The sequence below is a fragment of the Sorex fumeus genome, unplaced genomic scaffold, assembly GCF_029834395.1.
Source record: "Sorex fumeus unplaced genomic scaffold, SorFum_2.1 ptg000061l, whole genome shotgun sequence".
NCBI lineage: Eukaryota > Metazoa > Chordata > Mammalia > Eulipotyphla > Soricidae > Sorex > Sorex fumeus.
Window position 1 is genome coordinate 28,404,118 of NW_026606118.1, and position 24,085 is coordinate 28,428,202.

At 40.8% G+C, this 24,085-nt stretch overlaps 1 protein-coding gene across 2 annotated transcripts; it reads left to right on the plus strand.

Annotated features, from left to right (window-relative positions):
- Positions 1 to 336: 336 nt before the first annotated feature.
- Positions 337 to 23,374, plus strand: IFNGR1 (interferon gamma receptor 1). Of its 2 annotated transcripts, none has more exons than XM_056126208.1 (7): positions 337 to 484; positions 14,024 to 14,150; positions 15,405 to 15,568; positions 17,316 to 17,485; positions 18,872 to 19,064; positions 20,923 to 21,047; positions 22,318 to 23,374. In XM_056126208.1, the coding sequence occupies exons 1-7, from the start codon at positions 400 to 402 to the stop codon at positions 22,864 to 22,866; spliced, it is 1,413 nt and encodes a 470-aa protein (XP_055982183.1). In that variant the 5' UTR covers positions 337 to 399; the 3' UTR covers positions 22,867 to 23,374. The 2 variants fall into 2 exon arrangements, with proteins under 2 accessions (XP_055982183.1, XP_055982184.1); XM_056126209.1 differs by having other exon boundaries at positions 22,390 to 23,374.
- Positions 23,375 to 24,085: the final 711 nt, after the last annotated feature.

The window sequence follows — 24,085 nt, forward strand, 5'->3', positions numbered from 1 at the left end:
GGACCTACATGGTCCATCTCTCCAGGATTTCTGCGCTAAAGACCATACCCAAATCTCGCAGCCGCAGTGGGCTGTGGGGTGTCCCAGCTGCAACCCGGTCGTGGGCCCCGCCTCCCCGCCCTACCTCCGCTTCCTGGATCCCGGGAAGTTTTCCACACGTTTCCCCACTCTGGCCCCGCCTCCCCGCTTAAAGACACGCCTTCAGGATCTAGCTCCGCCAATCCGTGGGTGGTCTTTATTCTACTATCCCCGCCCCCCTGTTTTCCCAGACCCGCCCCGTGCTTTACAGTCGCTGGGTTCCAACTAGACGGAAGTGACGTGTGCGACCGGGCGGAGGGGCCGCACGGCGGGGCTCCCGCATTCTCTCGGAGCCGCACCCGGTGTGCGGTCCGAAGCAGCATGGCTCTCCACCTTGTTCTTCTTGTCCTCTTGCAGCCGGCGATCCAGGCTACGTTGACGTCCTCGGATCCGGAGCCGACCTGGGGTACCTACCGTCTCTGGCGGCGGGGCGGTGGGGCGGCGGGGCGGCGGGGCGCGGCCGCGGAGGGCTGGGAGGGGATGGAGGGAGTTGCCGGCTACGCCGCACCTGGGTGGCGGCCGGGAAGGGTGACCGCGGCTCTCTGCACTTGGCTCTGGCCAGGTGTTTGGTTTGGTTTGGTTTTTTTCCTCTCGTCTTTTCTCTGTTGCCCAAACGGCCACCCGCCTCTCAGCTCCTTTATTTCTTACCATTCACTTTAAAATAGTTGAGTTTCTTGGTCATCCTTTGTGGCCACACCTGCAACTTAATTGCTCTAGTCTTAGGTTGGAGCCTCAGGGTTTGTGATCAGAGGGAGAGAGACTCTCACTTAAGGATCATTAAAAGGTGATAACTTGACAGTGTAAATCCAGATGTGGAAGTGGTACCTTAAGGGACACCCTCCAGCCCATTTGATGTCACCTTTGTTTTGCCTCTCGGGGCATTTTACTAACTCCGTTTTGTTTTGATTTTTGAGATTTCCCTGGAAACGAATGCTGAGAATGCGCTTTCCCTTCAAACTCCTTGTCAGGGTCATGAGGAGCGGCAGAGAAATGAGTATCTCTCTACCCTTCTAGAAAGATAACCCTAAATTATCAGAAACTCCACCCTCCTTCAGTACCGTTTTGGTGTCCACAGTTTGGAGCTACTAGACATCAGCCACCTGCACCCTTCGTGAACTCTGGGTCTTAACTGTAAGACTTGCCCCGTTTATGGCCAACTCTTTATATAGTTCGTCCTTGGCAGATGTGTGCGGTGCTGGAAATAGGAAATGGGAGTTCATGTTATCAGGGATTGTGGTTCTGCAACCTGCTACTTCCTTTTTTAGTTCTTAATCAAATGTGTATTCTGAATGGACAAAACAGAGGTCAGTGATGTTATCCCATATTTTAGAAACCAGCAGAGATCTGCCTGACTTGTCTAGAGAGGTGACTGCTGCTGAGCCTGGGACCTTGGGTGTTGGAATTCAAAGTTCAATTTTATTTTATTTTTTTATGAAACACCATGAGGTACAGTTACAGACTTACAAACTTTCGTGCTTACATTTCAGTCATACGATGATCTAGTACCCATCCCTCCACCAGTGCCCGTTCTCCACCACCAGTGTTCTCATTATCCCCTCCTTCCTCCCTCCCCCCCCCCCCCCAGGCGCATTCCCTTTTTCTCTCTCTCCATTAGGGTGTTGTGGTTTGCAATGCGGGTATTAAGTGGCCATTATGTTTGGAGTGGCCATTATGTTTGGTCTGTAGTGTACTTTCAGCATACATCTCCCATCCGGAGTGGGTCCTCCAAGCATCCATTACTTGGTGGTCCCTTCTGTATCTGATCTGCCTTTTCCCCAAGTATGTGAGGCCAGCTTCCAAGCTGTGGAGCAATCCTCCTGGTCCTTATCTCGACTCCTTGGGTGTTAGTCTCCCATTATGTTACTTTATATTCCACAGATGAGCACAGTTCTTCTATGTCTCTCCCTCTCTGTCTGACTCCAGGTTTAATCCACTTATATGCAAATGTCATGACTTCATCTTTTCTAACAGCTACAAAGTATTCCATTGTGTACATGTACCAAAGTTTCTTTAACCAGTAGTCTGTTCTCGGGCACTTGGTTTTTAACCTCTCTATAAATCGTCTTTATCTAGAGTAGGTTCATTCACAGTTGCATCATATGACACTGTGTTAAGAGCTTGAACTTAGACAAAGTGTTTCGAGAAAGCAGGATAGTGGGATAGTGGGTGTCTTGCTCTGACAAGGGGAGAAGGTTAAGAAATCACAGAAGTGCACCTGAAATTGGAAGTGGAGGTGCAGACATGCTTGGGTGTGAAAGGGAAGAGGTGTGACTGAATGTTAATTAGTGAGATTTAAATGTTTCGCTGTACAACATGCACATGATGATACAAGGGTGGGTGATGATACAAGTTGGAGAGACAGGGAACAGATCAAGAGATACTTGTCTCATGTAACAGGCAGCAGAGGAGAGAAATGCAGCTTTGGCAAATTAGGCAAAAAGAGAAGTTTAATGACTCAGAGACACCAGGCTAGGGTTGAATGGAGAGGCTGAGATGCCCTGAGTCCCAAGAAGTAGGAACTCAGAACTGCCTGAGACTCTCCATTGCTTATTATTACTTGGTTGGTTTGGGAGTACATCCCATGGTGGAAGCTCACTTCTACCTCTGTGCTTAGGGATCACTTTCAGAAGGCTAGGGGAACCATATAGGGTACTGGAGATCGAACCCGGGTCGGCTGTGTGCAAGGCAAGCACATTGCCCCCCCTGTACTGTATCACACTCTCCCCTCCTCCTCCTGACCTGCCCTTGACTGCTTTCTCTACTTAGCAGGAATCTTGGCTGTTGCTAGCTTTGGGATATTGAAATCTTGTAGCTTTTTCCAGCTAACACAGCCTTCCCAGAGGAAGGGTCTGATTTGCCCAACTTGGATCTGCTGTCAGCTTGCTGTCAGCTGGGAAGGACACCTTGACTGGCGGAATAGGGGAATTCCCAGAAAAGTATACAAGTGTTCCTGAAATAGGTACTGAGAGTGCCCCCGACAAAATAACATGCTTGCTAAACTTTGCTGAAGCAGTGGGCAGCCATTGGATTTAGGGGTGGAGGTGGGGTTCGAGTACCAGGGTCTACAATCCCAACTTAACCACTGGTAATTTTAAAGAGAGATGATGGAGCTAGGAGATGGCTCTTGAGTTCTGGAATGTGTGTGGTTTGCATGAGGGAGGCCCAGTTTGAGCCCCAGCACTGCATAGTCCTCTTAAGTACCAAGAGTGACCCTGAGCAAAGCATTTTACAGTCGTTCCTGAAACCACCTCAAGCCAAATACAAAACAAATTAAGAAACGGGAAATGATTTCTGCTGAGTTAGATAGGTCATTTAGAGAGTCCATGGGTTTTACTGATTGGTTTAGGGGTAGCCTCAAAGGAAGGGGCAAGTTGGGAAGCTGTGGCTTAAGCCTAGGAGGACACTGAGAAATAGCAGATTATTTTCCTTTATTTTTTCCCCCTCCTCCTTTTGTTGTTGTTGTTGGTGGTGGTGGTGGTGGTGGTGTGTGTGTATGTATGTATGTGTGATGTGTGTAGTAAGAGTGATTTGCACTCTTGAATTGTGACAGGGCTCCCCACACTTGGTTGTAGTGGTCTTTGGGTCAGGGTGGGGCATATACTTTGGTTGTGTTACCAAGGATCACAAATGCCACTAGGACTCAAATCTGCACCCCACACATGCCAGGCTCATGGTACAACACTGAATCTCAGCCCTGGACCTCCACATAGCAGATTGAGGTGGAGTAGAGCAGCTTCAGAAGATGGCAGTGCCAGCTGAACTCAGCATCCGATCCTGGGGGAGTACATGATGACTAGGTTTCTGGCTTGAGCAGAGCTTCAATCAGTGCCAAGTTCTTCCTTCTTAGTGTATGGCCCTCCCGGGCCAGGACTTCTTTTGCACAGTTTGAATATCCTTGATACCAGTCAGAAGATTACCTGCCTGCAAGCTACCCATTAAAAAAATCTCTGGCCTTCAATATATATACTCAACTATATGTAAACATGGGTGTCCCCAAATGTCCCCTTTCTGGTGCTTTTACAAATCATTTGTCTCTTATCTTTTCAAAGCATATCTCTAGCTTGTATTGTGTTCCCCAAGAATTTAATATTGAAGTGTAAGATCTCCAGAGTAGAAGAAAACCCCCTCATTACAACTAGCTCTTGGTTATCTTCTCTCTTACCATTGCCAGAAACTTTGTACGTAGTTTTAACTCTCATTGATGCTGGCTTTTGGAAATTTATCATAATTGAGAGGAATAGGAAAGCAGGCAAAATAATTTTTCCTGAACATCTAAGTGGCTGAGTATGTATTGTGTTTCATATATGATGCTTAGTTGAAATAGTTTATAAAAATAGTTGGAAAATCCTGTTTTTCTGTAGTTTAAAGTATGATGCTTATCATTCGATAGCACAGCGGGTAGGGCGTTTGCCTTGCAGGCAGCCAACACAGCTGACCCGACCCCAGTTCGATTCCTCCGTCCCTCTCAGAGAGCCCGGCAAGCTACTGAGAGTATGTCGCCTGCACGGCAAAGCCTGGCAAGCTACCCGTGACGTATTCGATATGCCAAATACAGTAACTAGTCTCACAATGTTATTGGGCCCGCTTGAGCAAATCGATGAACAACAGGAGGACAGTGACAGTGATCATTATTTTAACATATTTTTAAATATTAAATTGTTTTAATTAATTACAAGAAGTTGTATTAGCCTAAGAGGAACTATCCAAATTAACATAAGAAGTTCAAAATAGGCTCAGTAGTTCAGTAGGAAGCTCATTATTTCATCTTTTTTCTCTGTTTTTCGTAGACTCTGAAGAGTCAGTTTAGTTGTTTTTTTTTTTTAATTTCCAAACTATTTTTCAGGTTAGAACTAATTAGTCCAGAAAGTTTTGACAAATGATTTCATGAAGATTAGGTGTGTTTAGTTCAAATCTATTGCTGTTAAATAAACTCAGTTGGATGTAACTGAACAAGTAGGTGTGAGAATAAATTTCTGCTTTTCAGGTAAAGAAAAGTGACTGAGCAAATACTAGTACAGTAAGCTCTAATTTTATTTGAATGAAAGATATGGGGATTTTCCTTTATTACAAAGCCAGCTACTACTTAGCATAACCAGCTCTTCAAAATGAGAAAGTATTTCATTCATACCTGTTGCATCACTTCTGAGGTGAAGAAGAAAGATTGGGTGATTAAAGGATAAAATCAGAATAAAGCTTTACAGCATATGAGAAGAAAGACAAAGTGTTGGTGGTATCTTAGCCCAGCTGAGGAATAATACAGAGGGTAAAATCAATCTGAAATATTCTTGGTGACCTCACTTGAGCCCTTCATTCTGGCATTACCTTTTTCTGACTGTGTAAGAACATATGAGAAGTTGAAAATGAATTGCTTTCCTATGATTTTCACAAAGTTATGAACATACGAGTCCTTTCAAAGCCCCCCAGTACTGCATTTTTCTCTAAAATCTTTGTGAGCACTTGAAACATAATGTACTAGAATTCTCAAATTGTGCTTTATTCATCTTAAATTTTGAGGGTGCTGCTGCTAGCTGAATGAATTGAAAAGCACTATAAAAGACAGGAGGTAGGTTGTGATTACAAATAATTACAAATTACAAATAAGTTGTCAAAAAACCCCAAACCACCTGGCCAGAGTGATAATATAATAAGTAGGGCATTTTCCTTGCAAGTGACTGACCTGAGTTCCATCCCTGGTGTCCTGAATTGTTCCCAGAGCCCTCCAGGAGTGGTCCCTGAGCACAGAGCCAAGAGTAAGCCCTGAGCACCCCTGGTTGTGGCCCCAAACCAACCCAAAGCAAAAAATCCTCAAGGATCTTGATGTGATATTTTTTTGAGGAGTTCTCTTGTGGTGAAAAGTCCCCCGGCCGCACATTTTTCGCATGGAGGCTGTGTTGGATCTTTCCTCCTGTTCTGTTGGTTCAGAAAAGAGGCCGCTTGATTTGGAGCACTGATGTTTTGAGTTTGGTGTCAGATCACCAAAAAAACATAATGGCTGGCCCCTATTTTTCTGATTCTGTTGCATGTCTGTTTGTCCTTTCCACAAAGAGGTTGGTGACCTCATTGTCAGATGGCATCCACTGAGTAAGAAGCTCTGTTGTACTGCAGATGAACCCATCTTTATACCGTCTTTGAACATATTGAGTACATTTAGTGAAATGTTCCCGTTTCTATCTGGAGAGGCAATACAGGTGATGAGGGACTGGAGCACTGGAGGCCATTGGTACTGTCCCCAGGCCTGGAAATCTGGAGTCGGCCTTACAGTGGTTTGCTTCCCACACCGACTCCTTCCCTAGCACTTGTACAGAGTTCTTCTGCCTGCTTTGGTCTCTCCCCCCACCCCCCTTTTCTTCTCCCTCTTCCTCTCCTTCTCCCTCTCTCTCTCCCCCACTCCCCCTGCCCCTCTTCCTCATGGACACGCATGCCCCCCCATGCCCATGTTCATCCAGTGCCCACCCCCTCAATCTGGTTGCTCTTCTTCATTCCTTGCTGATATTCATGGGCTTTTGTCTTCCGTGTGCTGTTTTCCTACCTTGATTTTATCCTACAGAGAGTTGACTGACCAGTGCTGCTGCTGTTTCTTCTTTCCTCTCCTCAACCACCTCATCCCTACCCCCCTATTTCCCCTCCCCCCCATTTTTTTTTTTGAGCATACTGAAAAAATGGTTCTCTGATTCTTTGGAGCTTGACTTAACTCCTTAGCTGCTAACTCTAGAGTTCTTGGAAGCAGATCTTAAAATAGCTTAACATTTATTCTGACTAGCTTGCAGATTTTCTTCATCAAATAGCCATGAACCCACTTCCAAAAGCACAGCATGAGTTGAGATGGTTAGACTTGAATAAGGACATCAGTTGTAGTTTTCAAAGTCCTAGAGGCAGGAGAGGTGGGGAGGAAGAAGAAAAAATTTCAATGGAATGTAACTGGCAGAAATTACTACTAGCTGAAAGGACAAACTTTTAAATGTTTGAAAATGCTTAAATGTATTTTAAGTATCTGGGCATTTTCAGGAGAGGAAAAATCTGTAAGATTTCTGTATTTTTATGAGATGCTTTTGTAGAAACCACATATATTTTTAATGACATTGGGTAGGGCTGGAGCGATAGCACAGCGGTAGGGCATTTGCCTTGCACGCAGCCAACATGGTCGACCCGAGTTCGATTCCTCTGCCCCTCTCAGAGAGTCCGGCAAGCTACCGAGAGTATCTCGCCCGCACAGCAGAGCCTGGCAAGCTACCCGTGACGTTCTCGATATGCCAAACCCTGTAACAACAAGTCTCATGATGGAGACGTTACTGGACCCGCTCGAGCACATCAATGAACAACGGGAGGACTGTGACTGTGGACTGTGACATTGGGTCAATTACTTAGGAATAATAGTTTGCTATAAATCTTAATTTCATATTAATATAGCACAATTTAAATTTGTTTTTGTTTTGGGCCATATTCAGTAGTGCTCAAAACTTCTGGCTCTGCACACCAGGGTCACTCCTGATAGGGTTCAAGGGACCATATGAAGTGGCAGGGATTGAACCCTGGTGAGCTGCCTGCAAGGCAAGTGCCCTGCCTGCTGTACTATCCACTCCCAATTTAAATACTAAGGTAAATAATTCTGAAATTTAATGAGAAAACAACTCATGTCTGTCATGATCTTGGCAGCGATGATAAAGGCTGATGTCTAACAACTACACAGTTTCTCTTTGGGTGGCATTAAAACCACAGATTATATCCCAAAGTATAAATAATTTAAGTTTCTTCTTTTAGGAGAGCCCGGCAAGCTACCGAGAGTATTGGATATGCCAGACACAGTAACAACAAAGTCTCCAATGGAGACGTTACTGGGCCCGCTCGAGCAAATCGACGATCAACGGGAGGGCCTTTACCTTTACCTTTACCTTTTAGCTAGTAGTAATTTCTGTCTGCTAATCCATTGAATCGTCTTCCACCTACGTGTCTGTCTTTCTGCTTTGAAAAGTATGATGTAGATTCTTGTCATGATCTAACTATGTCAAGCTTTTACCGTTTAATTCATTTAAAAAATTAAAAGCTAGTATTGTACAAGTATATGTAGTTCTAGAATATATGATTCAATAACTGCTTAAATATTTGATATTCTAATATTGAGATATATTGAGATAAACATATATACATACATATATACCCGTCTATACACATGTATTTTTTGTTTGTTTTCCTTATATACAAGAATTTCCTTTCAAGTATATGTAGATATATAGTTATAGTCATTTCTGTTAGGAGTACTTTTTTTTAGGGGGCCTTAAAAGAAAGTAAAGAGCTTACCATTATTGGAACCTGAGTTTGCAGGATTCTTAACAGTGTCAGAGAGTTTAGCAACCCAGTGGCTTTGGGTGATTTGAAAATTGGGTGGCATACTGAGAGAGATGCACCATGTAAGCTGTGCCCCCTAGCTAAGGAGGCTTCCTGGTCTAGATGCAGTTTCCACGCAGTGTAGAAAGTGCATGAGATTTCTTTTTGTTTCTTAAAATGAGCTGCCATGGAAAGACTGTTAAAGGAAAGCACGACCCAATGCTCTGATCATTCTCAGCCTCTGGAGAGGCAAAAAGCAAAAACCAAAATGCTCCAATTAAGCATCTTTGGGAAAAGAGGAAGTCTTGCAGTTTGTTGCAGCTTGCATGGAATTGGAGGGTATCATGTCAAGCTCAGTAAGTTAGAGGGAGTTCTTTTGCTCTCACGTATATGCAGTACATGGGGAAACAAAACAAGGCAATAGAATATCAAGTGATGACAGCCTTGGCTTTTGGCTGCAGAACTGACATTACCAAGCACGGTGGGGAAGAACCAAGAGGCATACAAACAGGAACAGAAGAACAGTGGGAGAGGTTAATGGCACCTGAGGGGCTGTAACTGTCTACCAAAACCATAGATATTAATACTATTGTAAATATATGACCTAAACTAGAACAATTATAAGACAAAAAAACAGAATGTTTTCTGATGGGCATCCAGACTAAATAAGAGATTTCTTATGCTTATGACATGACAAGATGTATGATCATGAATGCTGTACTAAAAGGAACCCTTGTGGAAGAAACCTTGGTGCACTCTAGGTGCTACTGGAACCAAGGCAAGAACGTGCTGAATCTGGCCTCAGTGGTGCCTTCTGGAAAGTACCAGCAGCCATCACTAGTGTTTCTGGAAGAGTTCGTAGAGGCTGTGACTGGAAAAGGGTGAAGTAATGCAGAGTGTGGGTCTGAGAAGTATCCAGCTTCTGAATCTCAGCATCTGGGTACAATTTGTTACTCAGCTTTAATAAACATTGTTAGACTTTCTGGCAGGAACTCAAGCCTATTCAGAAGAGGAATTCTTGAAATATAATGGTTTATCGAAAACTTTTTTTTTTTTTTAATTTTTGCGATAGCACAGCGGTAGGGCGTTTGCCTTGCACGCAGCCAACATGACCGACCCGAGTTAGATTCCTCCGCCCCTCTCGGAGAGCCCGGCAAGCTACCGAGAGTATCTCACCCGCACGGCAGAGCCTGGCAAGCTACCCGTGATGTATTTGATAATGCCAAATACAGTAACAACAAAGTCTCCAATGGAGACGTTACTGGGTCTGCTCGAGCAAATCGATGAACAACAGGAGGACAGTGACAGATTAGTGAAACACCATGAGGTACAGTTGTAGACTTACAAATTTTTGTGCTTGGGTTTCAATTATACAATGATCAAATACCCATCCCTCCACCAGTGCCCATTTTTCAGCACCATGGATCCCAGTATCCCTCCCATCCCCATCCCCCTCATCACATCCTGCCTCTGTGGCAGGGCATTCCCTTTTGTTCTCTTTCTCCTTTTGGGTGTTGTGGTCTGCAAAAGAGGCATTGAGTGGCAATCATGTTTGGTCCATAGTCTACTTTCAACATGCATCTCCCATCCTGGGAGGATCCTCCAAACATCCTTTATTTGGTGCTCCCTTCTCTATTTGAGCTGCCCTTTCCCCTAGAATGCCCGGCTGGCCTCTAAGCCATGGAGTAATTCTCCTGGTACTGTTCTCGCTTTTCTTGGATATTAATCTCCTATTTTGTTACTTTATGTCCCCCAGATGAATGCAATCTTTTCATGTCTATCCTTCTCTTTCTGACTCATTTCGCTTAGCATGATACTTTCCATGTAGTACCACTTGTATGTAAATTTCATAACTTCATCTTTTCTAATAGCTACATAGTACTCCATTGTGTAGATGTACCAAAGTTTCTTTAACCAGTCATCTGTTTTTGGGCATTCAGGTTTTTTCCAGATTCTAGCTATTGTAAAGAGTGCTGCAATGAACAAACAAGTGCAGATGTCACTTCGACTATACATTTTTGCCTCTCTGGGATATATTCCCAGAAGTGGTATTGCTGGGTCAAATGGAAGCTCAATTTCTAATTTTTTGAGAATCGTCCATACTTTTTTCCAAAAGGGCTGAACCAGTCGGCATTCCCACCAGCAGTGAAGGAGGGTTTCTTTCTCGCCACATCCATACCAGCACCTGTTGCTTTTGTTCTTTTGGATGTGGTCCAGTCTCCGTGGTATGAGATGGTATCTCATTGTGGTTTTGATCTGCATCTCCCTGATGATTAATGATGTAGAGCATTTTCTCATGTGCCTCAAAAACTTATTTTTAATGTACTTTTTTCTCCTAAATTTATGATCGTGTAAATTGAGGCCTCGGCTTTGGCACTCTTGGCCTTTGGACTGACATACTCCAGAGTTGTGGGGGGCATGGTAGAGTATTAATGATGGCTCTGGTGTTAGCAGCCCCTCACCGTTAAGTATCAGAAGTGAGAAGTCAAAAACTGTCTCCAGGCAGTGCCAGATGGTGCCTGTGGGACAAAAGCACTTCCTGTTTAGAACCATTGATAAAAAGGAAAATGGATTTAAAAAGGGGGAGTGGGAGGTGGGGATAGTAACTTAATTGTCCATGAATGAGTTCATATTTTTAACATAAACAACTCTGTTTGTGTTCCACTTTTGAAAGTTAAAACAGGTGTTAAATAACTGAAAAGCAAAGCAATATACTAGTTTAGATTCAAATACTGGAGCTTTTGGGGGGAAAATAGAGTAGATCTTTTCTTCAACAGAAAGCAAATATTTGTGTACATTTAATTAACTTGACAAATAGGAAATCTGAACTAACACAGTGGTATACCTAGGAAAGAACCTAAACTTCAGAATTTCCAATTCAGAGGATATTTTTATTGGAGGAATTTTTATTAGTGCAGTCCTCTTGATGTGTACCTAAGTACTCTTCATTATAATCTAGGGGACTTTATATATAAATGTATAAATTTGAAGATTGTCATAGTTATGTTTGGGACCTGACCATACTGACATTCATTTATTTATTGTAATGTATAGAAAATGTTTGATGGAGTTTTTCAAATAGGCAGGATAGAATAACCCTTAATTTGGGATCATATCACTATCTACCATTGTGTTTATTCAAAAAGGAAGGAAGAAAGGGAGAAATTTTCCTAGGCCTAGTGAATAAAACTACACTGAACAGGGGGAAAATGACTTCTCTTAGTAACTAGATTATTATTTTGGATAGGGTCTTATTGCAAGATATTCAGATGATGTCAGCATATTCATGTATCATTAATACGTTTTCTAAAAATGATTAAAAGATCAAAGACAAGAAAAAATGATGGGATTTTTTTTTATTCTTGCACACTCCAGAGAGCAAAACACTGATGTAGCTAAAATGGTCAATGGCTCCTTCAATCGTTTAACATCTATTCCTGTGCTATTGGAAAGTTATTAAAGATGTGCAGCAATATTCGGTGTAGGGTCGAGAGCCTGGTTGTGAGAGTGAGCCTTATCCTACCTGGGAATGCCACTTGTCTGGTCATTGAATGTAGTCTGGGGTATCAACAGTAGAACATACATGATTAGATGAATTGAGGATTATTATTATAGGCAATGCATTTTAGGAGGCAGAGAGATAGTATAATAGGTAGGGTATTTGCCTTACACACAGCTAACCCAGGTTTGATTCTCGGCATCCCATATGGTCCCCCAGAGACTGTCAGGAATAATACTTTCGGGCAGAGCCAGGAGTAAGCTCTGAACATTGCCAGGTATAGCACAAAAAAAAGAAAAAAGAAAAGAAAAAGAAAAAAAAGAAAGAAAAAAGAAAAGAAAAAAGAAAACACAATTTTTTTTCTTTTTCTTTTTTTTTTTAATTAGTGAAACACCATGAGGTACAGTTGTAGACTTACAAATTTTTGTGCTTGGGTTTCAGTTATATGATGATTGAGTACCCATCTCTCCACCAGTGCCCATTCCCCACCTCCAATGTTCCCTGCATCCCTCCCACCCTCCCACCCTCTCGTCCCACCCCACCCCACCCCTGTGGCAGGGCATTCCTTTTGGTTGTCTTTCTCCTTTTGGGTGCTGTGGTTTGCAAAAGAGACATTGAGTGGCAATCATATTTGGTCTGTAGTCTGTTTTCAGCATGCATCTCTCATCCTGGGAGGGTCCGCCTAACACCCTTTACTTGGTGCTTCCCTCTCTATCTGTGCTGCCTTCTCCCCTGGCATGTGCGGCTGACCTCCAAACTATGGAGTGAACCTCCTGGTACTTATCTCGGCTATTCTTGGGTGTTAGTCTCCCAGTTTGTTACTTTATATTCCCCAGATGAATGCAATCTTTCTATGTCTGTCCCTCTCTTTCTGACTCATTTCACTTAGCATGATACTTTCCTTGTAGTACCACTTGTATGTAAATTTCATGACTTCATCTTTTCTAACAGCTGCATAGTACTCCATTGTGTAGATGTACCAAAGTTTCTTTAACCAGTCATCTGTTCTTGGGCACTCGGGTTTTTTCCAGATTTTGGCTATTGTGAATAGTGTAGCAATGAACATAGAAGTGCAGATGTTATTTTGACTGTACTTTTTTGCCTCTCCAGGATATATTCCCAGGAGTGGTATTGCTGGGTCAAATGGGAGATCAAATTCTAATTTTTTGAGAATCGTCCAAAATGTTTTCCAAAAGGGCTGAACCAGTCAGCATTCCCACCAGCAGTGAAGGAGAGTCCCTTTCTCACCACATCCACGCCAACACAGGTTGCTTTTGTTTTTTTGGAAGTGGGCCAGTCTCTGTGGTGTGAGATGATATCTCATTGTTGTTTTGATCTGCATCTCCCTGATGATTAGTGATGTAGAGCATTTCCTCATGTGCCTTTTAGCCATTCGGATTTCTTCTTTGGCAAAGTTTCTGTTTATTTCATCACCCCATTTTTGATATGCTTAGATGTTTTCTTCTTGTAAAGTTCAACCAGTGCTTTGTATATCCTTGCTATCAACCCTTTATCAGATGAGTATTGGGTAAATATCCTTTCCCATTCTGTAGATTGTCTTTGTATTCTGGTTATGGTATCTTTTGAGGTACAGAAGCTTCTTAATTTAAGATAGTCCCATTTGTTTATCTCTGTTTCCACTTGGTTGGTCAATGGAGTGTTGTCTTTGAAGATACCGCTAGCCTCAATATCCTGGAGGGTTTTACCGACCTTGTCTTCAAGGTATCTTATGGATTTTGGCCTGATGTTGAGATCTTTAATCCATTTTGATCTGACTTTTGTGCATGGTGTTAGGTCGAGGTCTAAGCCCATTTTTTTGCATGTGGTTGTCCAGTAATGCCAGCACCATTTATTGAAGAGGCTTTCCTTGTTCCACTTCACATTTCTTGCTCCCTTATTAAAGATTAGATGTTCATACATTTGGGGTTGTATGTACGGATTTTCCACCCTGTTCCATTGGTCTGTGGAAAATCACAAAATTTATAAGTCTCTACTTTGAGTAATTTTTTTGGTTTTAGTGAGTTCTGTCTTTCTTCAAAGTATGTATTTGGCTAACTTGGCTTCTTAGGATAAGACTTCCTAAGGTTGATGAAAGTTTTTGACTGTTGTCCCTTTTACTTTTAGGATCTCTTACAATACCAGTACCAACCAATCTCACCTTTGAGGCCTATAATTTGAATACTCTGCTACATTGGGATTACCCAAGAACGCGAGAGACCCCTGTTTTCAATGTAATGGTAAAAACCTATACGTAAGTGTTACTCATATTATTTAAGTTCCTTTTCATCTAGGTATTTTTGTGTTTCTTTTTGGGAAAAAACTTCTTGTCCTGTTGGTAGCTCCTCCTGTCAATATGCAGGTGGAGAAGTTTCACTAAACTTGTGGTGTTTTAAGATGTGAAAAACAAAGCTTGTGGTTCTGTCTTTAGAGTAATGCTTTTCTCTTATTTCCTGTGGTATTTATGTTGCTGAAAGATAAAAATATTGGAAACATTTTTGGCAAATATTGGGTTCTTGATATGTTGAATTCTGTGATTAAGTAATAATGAGTTAATGGAATCTGGAGTGATTAAGTAGTGATTACCTGGTTATTAGGATCTAAAGTTAAAGAGCAAATCTTCAAATTATACATGAAACATGATGTGTACAGGTCTTATTTTTCTTTCTTTTTTTTTTTTTTTTTTTTTTTTTTTTTTTGCTTTTTGGGTCACACCCTGCGATGCTCAGGGGTTACTCCTGGCTTTGTACTCAGGAATTACTCCTGGTGGTGCTCAGGGGACCATATGGGGTGCTGGGAATCGAACCCGGGTCAACCATGTGCAAGGCAAACGACCTACCCGCTGAGCTATCACTCCAGCCCCAGGTCTTACATTTTGAAGTTTTGTTTTTTGTTTGCTGTTTGACTTTGGGGCCACGCATGGTAGTATCAGGGCTTTTTCCTCACTGTTCTCAGGGATCAATCCTGGTGATGCTCACGTATGTAATGCTGAGAATTCAAACTGGGGTTGGCTATATGCAAGTACCTTACCTCTTGTACTAGCTATTTGATCCCAGGAATTATATTTTGAATTGAGTTTTAAAGGAATTTGTATTAATCCTTACTGAAGACTACACAATATGTTATTTTTGCCCTTCTCTGGGCAGGAGTGGGAGTTGGGGGTAGTATCTGGGTCACACTTTTAGTTGTTTAGGTTGTTCCTGAGCTCAAGGGTGACCTTGAGTGATTTTCAGAGGACCCTATGTGGTACCAGGGCTCAAACCTGGGTTAGCTATTCTTTGCTCTATGATCAGGAGTGACCTTGGCAAGTTCAGGAAACTTTATGCAGTATGAGAGGTCATACCAGGGTCATTTGCATGCAAAATTAGCCTTTCTGTTGTATACTTGTTCAGCTCTTTCTACCAGCTCTGTGTTGTGAATGATGAGCAAAGCACAGATGGAGGTGGTTCAGGTTTATATGTCAACAGTGAAAGTTACATTTGGGGTTCTTTATTGCTCTTCATTTTAGACATGGAAAATGGATTAATGCCTGCAATACTTCCCATCATTACTGCGACATTTCCTCCCAAATTGAAGATCCTTCAGTTTCTCTCTGGGCCAGAGTTAAAGCTTATCTTGGACAAAAAGAATCTACCTATGCAGAATCAAAAGAATTTATTTTGTGTCGACACGGTGAGTAGAATATTTGTGCATCAGAATTTTAAATTTAAAATTTACACGTTATTTGATTTTATAAACAGTTGTTAAAATAATCATAAAACTCAGGAAACATTTGGGGGAATTTAGAGAGTCTGTTTTCCTCCTTTTCCAAGCCTCCCGGGTCAGGCGAAGAGCCATATGTAACTTTGCTCCATCAAAGTATCCCATTTAATCCACCTTAAACAAAGTCAAATTGTGGTTGACCTCCTCTCCCTCCCCTCTATATCTTTATAATATTCTCTTTCATATGCGCCGACCCCCCCCCCCCCCATCAGTGCTCTGAAATCATGTGAGGCTCCTGAGGCATGTAGGGCAGGCTTTCATTCCTATGAGCTCTCTCTCCAGCCCTGTTTCACCTTTCTAAGTTCTATTCACTAGGAACTTTCACCACTTCTCATTCATCAGTTTTACTTTAACATACTGATGCTAGCACTGCAATTTATGTCCATTAATCCATATTCATGTTTGAACCACTGGTAGTATATGCCAGCATCAACATGTTAAGTCCTTGAGTTTTTAAGAATTTCAGTACGTTCAAAACTTTTAGAGCTCTATAATCTCTTCAGCCTCCACGGTTTTCAGCACCACTCTTCAGCCTGTCCTTCTCACAGTCTAGCTGATCCATACTGCAGAATCTATAGTGCCATTTCCTCTTTCCTGTCTTCTATCCTGTCTAGCTTTGTCTCTCTCATACCTTCACTCCTGGAAAAGAGAAGCCCTGAATCACTTGACTCATCTCTTGTGGGCTGGTCCTTCTGTGCCTTGTCTTCTACCTTCGCTTTCTTACTTGTTGAGCTTTTCCCCGCCCTTCAACCACTGTCTTGATTCTGCTTCTGCTTTCAGATTATGCCTGCTTGGTCCCTTCCACAGCCCTATTGCTCCCTGCCCCTCAAAGTAGTTTTATTCCCACAGGGTCACATCCTTTTATTCATTTTTAATTTTTTAAAGTTTTTTGTTTTGTATTTTGGTCCACATCCAACGATTGTCATTGGTTACTCCTAGCTCAATTAGGAATTACTCCTGGCAGTGTTGAGGGAACCATATGGAATGCTGGGGATCAAACCCAGCTTGACCACTGCAAATACCTTTTTCCCACTGTACTATTGCTCAGCCCTTCCTCTCCAGGGGGTCACACCTAAGGCATCGGGTAACTTTGTTCCCAAAAGGATGGTAGGCTCTTAGGACACAGGTGAGGAAAACAGACCTATCTGAACAGTAGGGATGTAGTAAAGTAGAGGATGTATGGATACACAGTTCAGCAACAGAGCCTCAGATATCAAACATCAGAAATAGTTGTTGAATGGTTGATTAGTTCTGTGTATAACCATAAAATATGAACATTCTTAACAAAATTTTATATAGCTCTCATGTTAGCTACCCATAGTTGTTAGAAAAACAAAGCTTTGGTGAGGAGTCAAAGCTAAAAGGTAATTTAAGTGCTTGCTCTGAAATAGTTCCTAGTAGCCAAGTCTTTTAATCTGAATAATCAAAGATAAGGGGAAAAAACAAGAGCTTCTAGTATGTCAGGGTTTTTTTAGAACTAGAAATGAACTTAGACTCATTTAACAATAATTTTATTGTAATAGGATTATTGCAGTAGACTACTTATTTGCTTTAACAGTAGGTTTATTGCAATAGGCTTGTTTGCTAATTTTGGTAATTTTATGTGTTGTACCATAAAATTCCAGGACCAGTAGTAATACTCTTTTGTCTCCCTTAGGAAAATATGCACCACCTACACTGAGTATTGGAAAGAAAAAAGACCGATTAATTATTGATACTTATCACCCATTAACAGTTGTCACTGGAGAAGAGTTGGAACAAATGTATGATGATGACACTTGTCATATGTTTTCATATCATATTTATATAAGAATAGATGAAAATAAGGTTGGTCTCATTTTATGTTTTTCCAAATTAAATTTTTCTGTTGCCAGCAGTTGTTTATGTAGATCATATGAAAGCTTATGAATATTTGGTTAAAATGCATGATGTTATGTTTTGATAAGAAAATGGAAATACAAGAATGTTTTTGAAAGAAATTGGTATTTTTGAGTACACTTGAATAGGTGAACACATTTAAGTTGTTTTTCTTGCCTTCTAAGGCAGAATGGCACTGTTAGGAATTTAATCTATTATAGGTTTCTCCTTCTATCAGAAGATAGAATTTTTTTGGTTATGATTTATAGGCTATGTTGGTGGAAATCAAAAATGTTTGAGCAATCCCAGATGCCAAAAATAACCTACCAAATTATTGCTCATGTTCTACCCTTGGATGGCAAGGGAACCTGCATGTCTTTCTCCACTGGTAGAATGAGAATTATTTTTTTAAGATAAATATATATTTTATTTATTTTTAATTTCTCTCTCCTTTTTATTTATTTTTTTTGGTAGTTCGGATAACATGATTGGAATAGTGTTGACTTTCATGGTTTTGATGAACAAAGCTTCCCCCATCAAATCAAAGTATACCAAATTCTCCCACCTCTTTCCACATGTCACCTGTGGTCCTTGTCTTCCTCCTTCGTTCTTCCCCAACAGTTTAGTAATCTCAGTTTTGCCCACAAAGACTTAGGGTTTGTCACCATTTAATATTGTGTGTGTGTGTGTGTGTGTGTGTGTGTGTGTGTGTGTGTGTGTATCTTGCTTCCTTTCTCTGTATGCCACAGAGAAGTGAGATCATGCAGTGGCAGTGTTTGTTCTTTATCCTCTGACATTTCATTCACTTAACATGATCCCCTCTGGTTTCATTCAAGTTTCAGCAAACTTCATTACTTCATCTTTCATTTCTTCTTCCTCTTCCTCCTCTTCCATCTCTTCTTCCTCCTCCCCCTCCTCCTCCTTTTCCTCCTTTCTTGTCCTTCCTCCTCTTCTTTTCTGAAATATTACACAGTTGAAAGAAAGATGAAATCGTGGGCTGGGGTAATAATACAGTGGGTACAGTTCTTGCCTTACATGTGGCTGACCTGGGTTCTGTCCAGGTTTCGCACAGAGTCCCATACACTGCCCACATTTGTTGGTTTAACAACTTTGAATAAATAGCATGCTCTTTGAGTTCTATAATTTATCATGTTAAGGAGCATTAAATTTTAAAGAACATTTCAATGGGTATGTAGCTGCATGCTGTGTTGAAGTAATAAATTGACTTATTAAAAACAACACTTTTCAGACATGTTCAGATATATCACATTCATATTTTCATAGATACATGAGATAAATATGATTTTTCCAGATTAAAAAAAAAACCCTTGTGTTTTCCTTTTCTTTTCCATACAGACCATTAATATTACATGTGATCCATTTGAGGAAGATTACGAGACTGTGTGCCGCTCCAGCATTCCATTGGGGATACAGAAATCTAACTACTGTGTGTCAGCCCAAGGAGTCTCAGTTGATTGGGGCGTTAAAACTGAAATGTCCCAAGATCTTTGTATTACCATTTCCAAAGATACCCATAATTGGTTAAACAGTAAGTTTTTGCCATTTTTCTCCACATTACAGAGAGTATTAACTAAAGTAGGGTAAAAACATAAGAGACGGTGTATGACTTTAGTAAATTTCTACTCCGAGTAATATTTAATAGTTGTATTCCTCAACACTAAAATATCCATTTTTAAAACTATACAGCCGATTTGAAAAGTTTCATGGTGTCAGTTAATGGAGGAAAGGAAAAATAACAGAAACTGTCACTGTCACTATCCTCCCGTTGTTCATCAGTTTGCCTGAGCAGGCCCAGTAACGTCTCCAGTGTGAGACTTGTTGTTAGTGTGTTTGGCATATTGAATACATCATGAGTAGCTTGCCAAGCTTTGACTTTGTAAAATAATAGGTCAGTTTAATTGCGTCACTATTCATTACTTCAATTCATCAAGATACTATGTTAGCATTAATATAATACTTTACGTACCTTACATTATATAACAGTTATGAGCTTACAGGTTTAAAAATGGTTGGCAGGAATGCTTAGTGATCAAAACTGTATACTTAGGACCTGAGAGATAGTAAAGGAGTTAAGGCACTTGTCTTTCTCTGCAGTTAATTCCTGTTTAATCCCTGGCAACATACATGGTGCCTTGGCACCATCAGGAGTAGTCCCCGAGCACCACCAGGTGTGCCCCCACAAACAAACAAAAAAACCGAGCTAGATAATTACTTAAAATCATTATGCAAAAATAGATTTTTGTTCATTTAGGTTAGGAACTGTGGGTCGTTTTTACAATCCTGGGATATCTCAGCACACAGATTGAGTAATAACACATCTTTGGGCCCTAGAATCGAGCCATTTGGCCAAGAATCAATGGGAGTGGACTCTGGACCTTCTTGTTTAGGAACTCCACCCCCCCCCCAAATAGTGTGAATTGAATTTTATGCCCATATGCAGTAATCTGTATTAAAACATCAAATCCCATATAGTATTACAAGATTATGTAAAAGAAATAATGCAGGTGCCCAGATTTCTTTTTTAAAAAAATCTGGATGAAACTGAGCTGATATTGTGGCCACATAGTGGCACAGTGTAGTGCTTCAGCAGCATTTCTTGCCTCGGTGCTTCAAAATGCAATTTCAGTGCTACATAGTTCTTTTATCTTCTACTGTGATAATTTTTTCAACTTCCTATAACAGGTGTCATATCAGTATTAGTTTAGCAGTGACTTACAAAACTGTTTTTTCAAAGAAGTATCTGTTGTTGAAAATACAGGCAATAAAATACCCTGGGAGGGCCAGTACAGCACCACAATATGTAGAGTATTACCTTTTGGGGAGAGGAGAACGGAAAAATAGTAACTCAGCATTGTGCTGGTATTTTTTTTTGTTGTTGTTTGTTTTATAAAAATAGCATTAAAGAAAACATTGTGTGTTTTTTATTTATTTGGAGCCACACATGATGATGCTCAGGGCTTACTCCTGGCTCTGTGCTCAGGGATCACTCCTGATGGGCTTGGGGATGCTGCTGGGATCGAAATTGGATCATTGTGTGCCTAATCTGCTTTAATATATCTTCAGTACCTACTATTATTTTTTTAAAAGGAGAGAAAAATACAACTCTGGAATGGGCTCTAAAGGGCAATTACTCTGATAAAGCTATTTTAACCACATTGCATCATAGCAGTTTAACTACAGAAAGTGCAGAATTTCAAACTGAGGACAGTCACACTGATGTCCTAGGGCAGGTATTTAGATTTTTACCTATTTGGCTGGACTTCTATGTCAGTGTTCTTTTCAACTGACAGTGTTAATTACAAGATGTATAAATCAGAGTATAGTCCTGAGATGTTAGAACTGTTTGATGAGTATAGCAGAATAATTTGTGATTATTTTCATTGTAGGTTTTTTGATTCCAACCATTGTTGCTTTCATAGTCTTCCTGGTATTCATTGTGATATTTGCATACTGTCGCATGAAGGAGATTAATCCATTCAAGAGAAAAAGCATCACGTTACCCAAGTCCTTGGTACTGTATTTTAATATTATTTAATTGTGTACACTAAATATTAATTCAAGCCTTTTTGGCATTTTCTGAATTTTTCTTTTGGAGTAGGATGATGTTCATTGAGCAATGTGTCTCGTATTAGAAATCTGCCTGACATTCTGAGTCCAAATCTTTACTACATGCCAGATACTCTGATGCATGGGACAAAGACAGACAGGAACTCTGGAAAGGGACTTTATGTCTAGTGAGAGAAAAATTGTTCAGTGGAGTATACTGCAATCCTTCAGAGATAAAGATTTCTACATGGGCTAGTGAGAATTTTGTCCCATTTTTGGGAGACGTAGGTTTAATTGTGACTTTTCCAAAACCAGTGATGCTTAAGCAGTCTGGAGGGGCAGGCAGGTGTACGTAAAGTTTCTCAGATAGTATGTGCTGAGGCCCTGTGTCAAGAAAGCTTGAAACTTTGAAGATCTCTAAGTAGAGCTATGCTTGATTATGGCTGCAGTGTAGAGGGATGGATGACCCAAAGGGAGATTGGCCTAGGAGATTGACATTTCAGTATATGACACTTAAAGGCCTTTGAGTAATATAAATATTTCTCTAAATAATTAGATAGCACTGCACTGTATGTAGCACTGTCCTCCTGTTGTTCATCGATTTGCTTGAGCGGGCCCAGTAACGTCTCCATTGTGAGACTTGTTATTACTGTGTTTGGCATACCGAATACGTCACAGGTAGCTTGCCAGCTCTGCCATGCAGGCAAAATAAATACTCTTGGTGGCTTGCCGGGCTCTTCGAGAGAGGTGGGGAATCAAACCCGGCTCGACAGAGCCGGCGGCTTGCAAGGCAAATTCCCTACCACTGTGCTATCGCTCCAGTCCAAATAATTAGATAAATTATTTAATCTCATTATAAAGATATTAGAGTCAAGGAAGAGAATAAAGGCAAATGGTGAAAACATTACATAAAATTGTTTATTCTCATTATAAGCGTATTTTGCATTCATGTCAAAGGTAGTGCATTAGAAAAAATCACATGCTCATTAAATGGTCAGTGGCCTAAAAAAACTAATAGCATATTTTTAATCTTAATATATTTTCATTTTTTAACAGATTCTTTGGTATACTGTTAGTTTAAGTGTGCCATTTTGCCTAAACCAGTACTGTGATGACCAGGGCATCATGATAAGCATGCTTATCATGCTTAGACCTTTTTTCTATCTAATGGGCACTTAATTTTAATAATTTGTTATCTTTAATCATTGATTCGTTGATTTCTCTTATTTCCTTAGGTGTCTGTGGTAAAAAATGCCACAGCAGAGGTAAGGCCTGAATCAAAATACGTATCTCCTGTCACCTACCAGGCTATCATCCCAGGACCTGAGAAGGTGCCCTCTGAGGAGCTGTTGCCTCCAGCAACGGTTTTACCTATGCATCCCGAAGACAATCCTGAGAAAGCAGAATGCAGAGAGCTTTGCAGTGAATCCGAAGTAGTGACCACTGACACAGATATTTCTGAAGTGACTCCGGAAAATTCTCTGAACCTGAATTCTCGGCTTTCAAGTAGTAACCAGTCCGACCCCTGCAGCTTTGCGTTGAACTCCTATCACTCCAGAAATGGTTCTGATAGTGGCCTGGTGGAATCAGGAAGCTTTGTATCAGACTCAGAATTTTCTTCAGACAGTAAGACTAAAGGGAAGACAGAAATACAAGAGGGAAAAAATACCACATCCTTTGGTTATGACAAACCACACGTGTTAGTGGATTTACTTGTGGATGAAGGTGGTAAAGAGTCCCTGATTGGTTATAGACTCACAGCAGAATCCAAAGAGTTTTCATAGTGTCAGCCAAACTGTTCCAATGGTGAGGCTTCCGCTTTTCCTGAAGAGTTCACAACAGAATCCAAAGAGTTTTCATAGTGTCAGCCAAACTGTTCCAATGGTGAAGCTTCCGCTTTTCCTGAAGAGTTCATTGTCATGAAAAGACTTCAGGAAAAGATTATTTCTTCAGAAATTGGACCAAATGGACGGTCTGTTAGCCTGGTCTCACCCATCCATCTGATTAGCGGTAGCACTGTCCAGTTAGCATGGTTCTTCTGAATGTGGTTTACATCCTGGCGTCCTTTCTAACTGTCACATGAGGAACAATGGATTATTTTCTGTGTTTCCATGTATTTGTTTCCAGAAATTTTAAGTGTTAATACTGCTTTCAGAAGAAATTTGGAGAATTTTTTAAAGTAGCATTTAATATCTAAACCAGGATGAGTTATGATAGGTAAATAGAATCATCTGTATATATTGTACAAAATATTATACTCTTTTTAAATAAAGTCTTTTTGATTTATTAGTATTCAAGTACCTCATTTGCTAAAAAAAGCTTTATCCATATTCGTTTCCATGTTTTTAAGCTATAGACTTTACAATTCTTCATATCTAATCTTTAAAACATTCTAAAACCTAGTCTAGTCTTTTAAAATGGTCCTTTTGTGTGTCTTTGTCAATATTTAGCATCCTGTGTAAAGTATACTAATATTTCGATGGTATTTGGGAATAAGAAGCAGATTTCTTGCCGGGGATATAGTGTATCAGTTGAACACATTTCTTACGTATGTGAGGCCCTAGGTTTGATCTCCAGCAAAATATAACAGACATAATAGAACAGCATATGGATTGAGGATCCTGGTGTAGAGAGACAATGATGGAAGCCGCTGGAGTAGATGTGGAAGACCAGAGCATCATCCATTGTGAATAGAGAATCCCCACTGAGAAGCCCAGGATTAATATCTCTACTATACTAGGAGTTCTTAGGACTTGCTAAAAGGAGAAAAGTTTTAAGATTTGAATTAATGGACCAAAAAGCTTTATTAAGTACAACTCAGAAGGTAATCCCACCTCAAAAGTGCAAATTAAAAAATATTTTTTAGTAGTGAAAAAACATACTGCTAAGGGTGTAGTCAGTCTGATATACTCACTCGTCCTGGCAATAGTGTCTTTATTCTTGTTTGGTTTGGGTCCACACCTGTGCCCTCAGGGTTTTTTCCTGGATATATGCTCAGGACTC